We start from the raw sequence: 9,172 nt of genomic DNA on the forward strand, positions 1-9,172 counted from the left end.
CTCAACCAACATCTGATGAATAAAGTGGAAGAACGAGTAACTGATGAATATACTTCTTTGCCCACTGTTATTAGCAAAGTCCTCTTCAGACCTTTCTCTATTTCTCCCTGTAAAACTGACATACTGGTCTGCTTAGGGTGCTAGATAACTGAATTCCAGAACCTGGCTTTAAAAACGAAAATCCTCTACATTAAGAAAAGGAAACTCATTGTTGTGGACAGAATGTTTGTTTCCTCCCAAAATGCACATGTTAAAGCCCTGCCCCCTCGGTGAAGTTTGAGCTGAAAATGATGGAATTAGTAAGCCCCACCCAAACTGGTACTCTGAGCAGGTCAAAGGGAGAAGCCATCATGCTTTGCTCCCGAGGTTCTGGTATCATCAGGAAAACATTACCCTCCATCCCCTCCCCGGTAGATTGCTTAAGTGGGGACCAGAAGGCAGCTTCGGGGGAGGCGCAGAGGACCTTCACCAATGTGCTGGGAGCTACTTTATGAGATCTAACCATGGCCATTTACACACAATACAAAGAACTGAACTCTGATGATTAGTGTTGACCCTACTCCCATTTTCTTGGAGGTCTGAGCTCCACATGGCTCAGATGGACTCCAACTCTGTTCCCACACAGACTCCTAGGTTGGAGGTAGTAGTTATTACACCCAAGGAGGAGGGCCTGATCAGGCCTGGGAGTAGGTATACATACATGTCAGGGTGTTGCAGAGAAATTGAGTAGACTGGCTGCAAACTCCCCTGACCACAAGCCTGCCTGCCTGCCTGGGGTTCTTCCCCAGTATGGTCATCACCCCTCCTACCAACCCTCCTACAGTGGATTGGGCAAGAATTACTTTAGGCAGAGGCAGCAGCAGCAGCAGTCTCAACCCCCAACACACAGTATACATGTCAGGGTGTTGCAGAGAAATTGAGTAGACTGGCTGCAAACTCCCCCGACCACAAGCCTGCCTGCCTGCCTGGGGTTCTTCCCCAGTATGGTCATCACCCCTCCTACCAACCCTCCTACAGTGGACTGGGCAAGAATTACTTTAGGCAGAGGCAGCAGCAGCAGCAGTCTCAACCCCCAACACACAGTTCTGACTGAACGCTGTGGTCCAAAGCCCCTCAATCTGGGGGCTCCTGCTCTCTTCCCATTCTCTTCTCAGGAAGAACAACTTTTGGACTATGGACACAGCTACATCCAACTACATCCAACATACAAACTTTGCTGAACTGACATTTTACTTACCTTTTGGGGAAATCATTTCCAAAATTTAAAAAATCAAACGGTCCCACAGACCAGAAGATCTGGATCCATAATATTGAGTCTACCATCTCTCTCCCTTGAGCACCGGAGCGACAGCCCTGCCACTGTGACAACAAAAACTGGACAACAACAAAGGCATCCAGAAACAACACGAGCACTGGCCAGGTCACAAAGCCACATACCAGCACTATAGGATCTTCGTTTCTCTAAGTCCCGGGATGATGGCCATTGGGTGATCAGCCCAAGGAGGCTATGAGAATCCAGAAAACCTGTAGAATATCTGCTGATAGTGACCTCAGCCACAGATAACAGGTCTGCAATTCCAGAGAAGTCCTGGAATTCATGCTCCATGGAACCACAGCTGTGGATGACTCTGAATGACTCAAGCCCTCTAGTTTACAAGACTGAGCAGGCCCCTGTAGGTCTTACAGTCAATCTAGAGCTTCTAGAATTCAGAGGACATGGCTTCTGAGCTGATTCTGGAAACAGCTTCTTCTGACCAATGCCAGAGGTTGGGAAACATTCCTTTGGAACAAGGGACCCAATTTTTGCTGTCCCTAGACTCACAGAGGATCTCACACCAACTACCCCCTTCTTCAGGTAGAGCGCTGGACCCACAGATAAGCCTGACATCTAGAATACAAGTCTTTCCCTTGAAGACTCAGGTACCAATGCAAGTTAGGCCAACCTTGCCTAGAGCTGTTTTCCACCATCCTGCTGTCCCTGCTGAAGCAGACAAAAGTCAGGCAACCCCCACAAAATCCATTTCCTATATTCATGGTGACAGAACCCAAATCCATTCTCGATCCCCCTCCATACAGGGACCAGAACCCCCAACATTAAAGGTGGCTTAAACAATAAAGGCTTTATTACTATACAACCACAGTGTTATGAGTCTGTGCCCAGCCATGACAAGTATCATGTATAGTGTCAACAGTGTCCATGAAAATGATAAACCTTCCCTGAAGCTCCCAGTTCCTTTTGGCCAAAACTGGGTCATGTCCATGCCTAAGTCAGCCAGTGAAGAAGGAACAAGGTCCATCATGGGCTCCACCATTTAATGATTCTCCCCTGTCTGGAGCAGGGAGCATGAGGTCTGTCATCCCTAAACATGTTGCAGCAACTGAGGCACACATGGGGACCTGCTGAGTGGTGGAGGTGGGATAGCTTCTGTCACAGAAACTGGCAGTGACATAACACTGCCTCCAGCCCTGGACAGGTCAGAGAATGCAACTTAGTTCCTGAAAGCTTCCCAGCCACCTGGCACACATTGGGAGCTGCCCCAGGGTGGGTGTTGGGATGTGCAAGATTTAGCTTCTTTCAGATGGCACTCTCACAAAGGCTGCTTTCCTCCATCTTCTTTCTGGAATGAGACCTTGCTGAACAAGGTGCTAGTGGCTAAAGGCTTTTCCACAGGCCCTGTCCTCCTAAGGCCTTTCTCCAGTGTGTACTTTCTTGTGCTGAAGGAGTGTAGAACTATGTTTGAAGGTTTTCCCACATTCTGTACATTCATAGGACCTCTCTTCAGTGTGAAATTGCTGGTGCCGATTGCGGTAGGACCTGGTGGTGAAGGTTTTCCCACACAGGCTGCACTCATAGGGCCGTTCCCCAGTGTGAACTTTCCAGTGCTGATACAAGCCAGAGTGGGTCACATAGGTTTTTCCACATTGCTTGCACTCAAAAGGCCTTTCTCCAGTGTGAACTCTCTGGTGAAGAATGAAGCTATTATTGTATTTAAAGAACTTTCCACATTCCCTGCACTCATAGGGTCTTTCTCCAATGTGAACTTTTCGGTGTCGAATGAGGGTAGACAGAACGCTGAAGGCTTTCCCACATTTGCTGCACTCATAAGGCCTTTCTCCAGTGTGAATCCTCTGGTGCAGAACAAGTGCATCTTTGCGGTTGAAGGTTTTCCCACATTCACTACACTTGAAAGGTTTTATGCCTGTGTGAACCTTCTGGTGCTTCCTCAGTTTAGATGGGTAACTGAAGGCCTTCCCACACTCGTTACACACATGGGATGTTTTTCCAGCATGAATTTTTCGGTGATTAACATGAGTTGATTTCACCTTGAAGGCACTTCTGCCTATCGGGCACTTGAAAGGTCTCTTTTCCAAGTGAGTTATCAGATGGTCAAGGAGAGCGAAGGCCTTCAAGAAGATCTTCCCACAGTCACTGCACTTGAAGGGCTTCTGTGCGGTGTGGACTCCCTGCTGCTGCCTGCGATTGGAGCTAGGCAGGAAGGCTGCCCCGTACTCATTGCTTCTGCATAGCTTCCCCTTGCTATGGGTGGGCTGGTGCTGGAGGAGGTCTAAGGTGGCCGGAATATCCTTCTCAGACTCTCCACACATGAAGGGCTTTTCTGACAGGTGGACTCTGCAACTTTTCTCTTGCCTGGATGGAGCTTCTTCATTATCCACAGTACACAGGCAACCTGAAAGCAGAGAAGAGTCAGTTACTGAGAGTTGGACTGGAGGGAGGAGGTACTTTTATCACCAATGCACATCAGATCCACCCAGAAAAGACTTTGTAGAATTGCTGGGAGGTTGCTGGGAAAGGTCCAAGTGAGGAAGGGTTGGCCCAGCAGAACAGGGGTCCACCAGACCACAGAATAGGTAAGACCTCAACTGCAGTGAGGACACAAGATGGGGTGCAGTGCAGGAAAGAGAGCTGGGGTTTCCAAGTCACTCCTTTGCAAAGGGCTTCAGGGGGGCCTTGGCTCCTGGTGACTGCCAAGCATTGTGAAGAAACAGGTATACAGTCCCAGGAAAATCTGGGACAGTTGCTGGTGTTCATGTATTATTTAAGCAGGGCCAGCCCGTGACTCACTTGGGAGAACGTGGTGTTAATAACACCAAGGCCACAGGTTCGAACCCCTATACAGGGATAGCTGGTTAGCTCACTTGGGAGAGCGTAGTGCTGACAAGTATTACTTAAGCATTAGCTGGTGTTCAAGTATTATTTAAGGATACATGCACATCTCAAGTTACACACAGAGTGGTCACCAGTGGATAGCTTTGCACAGGCACAGAGAAGGGGCAATGGCGAGACATAGGCCAGAGAGATGGTGTCACCCAGGGCCTGAGAATCATGGTAGAGATGCTGAGACTGTGGTGTCCAGAAGGGAAAGGAAAGGTGGGAATAAGATGTAGTCACTGGCCTCTACACCAGAACACTTGCGCCAAAGTACCCAGCATGCCATGAACCCACTGCTAAAACTAAGGCAACCCCCAGCTCCACTCACCAAGACCAGGACCCCTCCTGGCCTCTGGTCTGCTGACTGGAGTCACGTCCATCCAGCTGGGCACCCAGGGCTCTTCATCACCCTCCAATTGGGCAAACACATGGGATCTTGATGGTGCAAATCCTGGGGGTGATAGGTAGTAAGAGGTCAGCCCAAGCAAGCCAAGGCTGACCCACCCTCCTACTGACCACAGAAAGCTCATGTCATGATGGCAACTAGGAAGGAAAGTGAGTTTAGAAAACAAACCTCCTTTGTTCACTTGAAAATTTAAGAGGGGAGATCTTAGTTTTTTTACCACCAAAAACAAAACAAAACAAAACAAAAACCCTCCTGTAAAGCAAAACTAACGTAACTAAAGTGAGAAATAGACAATTCAACAATAATATCTGGAGACTTCAATTTCCCACTTTCATAGAACCACTAAGAAGAAAATGAACAAGGACAAAGCAGACTTAAACAACACTGAAAACCAACTAGACCTAACAGACACCTAAAGAACATTCCACCTAACAACAGCAGGATACCCACTCTTGTCACATTCTCATATGCACATGGAACATTCTCCAAATGCTAGGACATGAAACAAGCTTCAGTAAATTTCAAAGCATGTGCTCTGTCCACAAAAGAATTAAAACAGAAAAAAACAACAAAAAGGAATTTGAGAAACTTACAAATTTATGGAATTTAAATAAAATCCTCCTAAACAATCAGAGTCAAAGAAAAAAAATCACATGAAAATTACAAATACTTTGAGATGAATGAAATGAAAACACAACACATCAAAAGTCATGGGTTGCAGCAAAAGCAGGGCTTAAAGGTAAAATTATAGCTATAAACACCTATATTTTAAAAGATCTCAAACCAATAATCTAACTTTACACCTCAAGTAACAAAAGAAAAGCAACTAAACCTAGCAGAAGCTAACTAACGCTAGCAGAAGAAACGAAATAATAAAGATTAGAGTAGAAATAAATGAAATAGAGATGAGAAAAATAAAATCAACAAAACCAAAACTTGGTTCTTTGAAGAGGTCAACAAAATTGACAAACCTTTACACAGACTGACAAGAATAAAGGAGAGAAGACTCAGTTTACCATAAACAGGAATGAAAAAGGCAACATCACTAGCAATCTTACAAAAATAAAAAGCATTATAAAGAAATACTATAAACAACTGTATGCCAACAAATTAGGTAACTTAGATAAAATTTAGATTACTAAATAAACACAAACTACCAAAAGTGACTCAAGAAGAAACAAAAAATCCGAACAAACTTATAACAGAGAGGTTTTTTTGTTTTTTTAAAATTAACTTCACATACACACACAGAGAGCCCAGGTGGCTTCAATGGTGAATACTAAAAACACTGAAATAAAATTTAACACTGATACTTCACAAACTCTTGCAGAAAACAGAAGAGGAGGGAACATTTCCCAACTCATCCATTGAAGTCAAAGTTACCCTCATACTCAAACCAAACAAAGACATTACAAGAAAAGAAAATTACACCACTGTTAGCGCTTATGAATATAGATGCAAAAATCCTCCACAAAATACTAACACACCAAATCTAGAAACACATAAAAAATATCATAAGCCATGACAGAGGGAATTTATCATGGCAATGCAAGGTTGAACATATGAAAATCAATTACTGTAATATACCACATTAATAGAAAAGAGGACAAAAAGATCACATGATTATTTCGACATGGGAAAAACATTTGACAAAATCTAATGATCTTTCATAATAAATCCAATCAACAAACTAAGAAAAGAAGGAAACTTCCTTACCTGAAGTGGGTATCTGCAAAAAACCAACTTAATAGTGACCACAATAATAGTGAAATACTGGGCCGAGCCCGTGGCGCACTCGGGAGAGTGCGGCGCTGGGAGCGCAGCAGCGCTCCCACCGCGGGTTTGGATCCTATATAGGGATGACCAGTGCGCTCACAGCGCTCACTGGCTGAGCGCGGTGCGGCTGGTCTCAAAAAAGGACAAAAAAAAAAAAATAGTGAAATACTGAATGCTTTTTCCTTCAAATCAGGAACAAGACAAGGAAGTCTACTCTTGCCACTTTTATTCAATAAAGTACTGGAGGTACTAGCTAGATCAGGCAAAGGAGAAAGTAAAACTACCTCCATTCACAGATGATGACCTTATGTATGGAAAAACTATGAGAACTAATAAACAAATTTAGCAAGGCTGCAGGATACAAGATCAGTATGCAAAAATCAATTGTATTTCTACAACTAGCAATGAACAACCCAAAATAAAATTAACAATTCCATTTTAAAATAGCATCAAGGGGCCGGCCCGGTGGCGCACTGGATAAGTGCGCTGCTTGGGAAGCGCGGCGGCGCTCCCGCCTGAGGGTTCGGATCCCACATACAGACCGGTTCCCGCTCAATGGCTGAGCGAGGCGCGGGAGCAACGCCAAGGGTTGCGGTCCCGTTGCCGGTCCCCGGTCCGGTGCGGGGGCAACACTGAGGGTTGCGATCCGTTGCCGGACACGGAAAAAGACAAAAAATAAGTAAATAAATAAATAATAAAATAGCATCAGACAATAAAATATTTAGGAATAAATTTAACAAAAGAAGTACAAGCTTTGTACACTAAAATACAAAACATTATTGAGGGCTGACTGGTTAGCTCAGCTGGTTAGAGCTCAGTGTTGGTAACACCAAAGTCAAGGGTTCACATCCCTGTACCAGCCTGCCACAAAAAAAAAAAAAAAAATTAAAGAGCTAAATAAATGGAAAGACATCCTATGTTCACTGATCAAAAAACTTAATATTAAGACGGCAATACTCCCCAAACTGATGTACTCATTCAAATTCATGGCTCAAACCTGGCCCAGGGAGGGCCCTGTAAAATTTCTTTTGGAGGAAGAAGGCAAAACCCAGAGCACAGAGGAGCTATGTCTTCAACAGAGTTACAGGGCCAGGGAGAGGAGACCTGGATGGAATCTGGTACGCAAACTGTGAAACATCTGACCCCCAAACCCTGCTCCACTAGGCCCTGGGGCAACAGGTGTTGAGGCTGTTAACAGGGCTACTAAGAGAGAGGCAGGGGAAGAGCACACAACTCAGTCTCAGCATCCACAAAATCTACAACAGGGAACTTGGGAAGGAAACAGCCCTAGTGATCTGGCTTTGGTATGGACAGAACTTCCAATGGGGAAAAGGCAAAGGTGGTCAGTGTGCTGGGGGAGAGACTTACCCAGTGAGCTAATGAGTGCAAAGTTCTCCAGCATCACATCACGGTATAGGCTCCTCTGGGTCACATTAAGGAGCCCCCACTCCTCCCGGGAGAAATACACAGCCACGTCCTCAAACATAACAAGGCCCTGCAATGATGGGTTCAACTGAGCCTTGGGGTCAATAGTAGACAGAAAAAAACCAATCAAAATAGGAAGAGATGTTCCTCGATCCGTGCCTCAGGGTCCTGACACTTCTCCCACTGATATTATCTTTCCCTATGAGCCCCAAACCTTCCCCCCACTTCATCCCCCATGCATACCCTCATACCTCCCTTCTCCCAAGACTCCTACCTCAGAAAAATACCAGGAACCCTCGTGTCACTGATGCCTCTGGTGTTACTACTCGACACTATATCCAGCCTGGTGACGAGACATGCCATCTATATGCAGGGCCAAGCACACAGGCCCCGACTTATTCCTGCCTCCCAGTTGCCTCCAAGTCCCATTAATCACACTTCTCAGATGCAACCAAACCTATGCTCACCCTTCTCCCTTAGGTCCAAGTACCTTGTCCCAGAGCTCCCTAGTTTGCCCTCCTGCCTACCTAACTCTGAACGGCATCATGCTTACAACCCTACACCCCCAGAGTCCCATTAATCACACTTCTCACATGCAACCAAACCTATGCTCACCCTTCTCCCTTAGGTCCAAGTACCTTGTCCCAGAGCTCTCTAGTTTGCCCTCCTGCCTACCTAACTCTGAACGGCATCATGCTTACAACCCTACACCCCCAGCACAACCTCACCAGTTCACCCCATAGGCAACTCCCTGGCCTCCTTACATGCAGTTCTGTCCATTGTGTCTCCAAGTGCCTAGCATAGCAACCTCGACCCCATCCTGCCCCACACTTCCAATGGCCACCACTGCCAAGGGCCTCCCTCGTGCTGCATTGAAGACGTCCCCACCTGGATCTATTCCTCAGCCTCCCGGAACTACAGGCAGATCTCCGAGGTCCCCAGTCCTCCTCCACCACCTCTGCCTTAGCAGATGCTGTCCCTTCACCTGACACAGCCTTCCTCACTCCTCCTGGGTCACCCTACACTCACTGGCGCATCCTTGGCCATTGGAACCTGTCGACGGAGCGGGGCCGCGAGAAGCGCTGACCAGGGCCCGACTAGCGGACTGAACCGAAACGCTTCCCCGCCACCCCGGCCTGGGCGCAGTTATCCTCCGGCCACCGTTGAACCTTCGAAGGCAGGTCTCCCCCCGCCGGGGTAAAATGCGCCCAAGTACTAGGGAACCGCCTTCGGTATACGCGGGGAAGGAGGGCGGAGCGGAGGCCGGTTCTGTGAGTGACGCCGAATCTCAAGAAGACGGATTCCTTTGCAGGTGGGGGTCAGAGCGCTTGCTAAGGCGCCGTGAGGGTCTCTGCCCTTCTTCTCGACCGGGGTGATATCCTAGCCCGCCCACA

General features: G+C 46.8%; 1 protein-coding gene across 1 annotated transcript; it reads right to left on the bottom strand.

The window, feature by feature from the left end:
- Nucleotides 1-2,094: 2,094 nt before the first annotated feature.
- On the bottom strand, nt 2,095-8,878 carry LOC103609982 (zinc finger protein 584-like). The gene is made up of 4 exons (XM_008594233.1): nt 8,808-8,878; nt 7,722-7,848; nt 4,500-4,622; nt 2,095-3,689 (listed from the first exon to the last, which is right to left on the bottom strand). Exons 1-4 carry the CDS (start codon nt 8,823-8,825, stop codon nt 2,683-2,685), a joined length of 1,275 nt encoding a protein of 424 aa, XP_008592455.1. The 5' UTR covers nt 8,826-8,878; the 3' UTR covers nt 2,095-2,682.
- Between the last annotated feature and the right edge of the window lie 294 nt (nt 8,879-9,172).

This window comes from Galeopterus variegatus, unplaced genomic scaffold, assembly GCF_000696425.1.
Source record: "Galeopterus variegatus unplaced genomic scaffold, G_variegatus-3.0.2 Scaffold10397, whole genome shotgun sequence".
Lineage (NCBI taxonomy): Eukaryota > Metazoa > Chordata > Mammalia > Dermoptera > Cynocephalidae > Galeopterus > Galeopterus variegatus.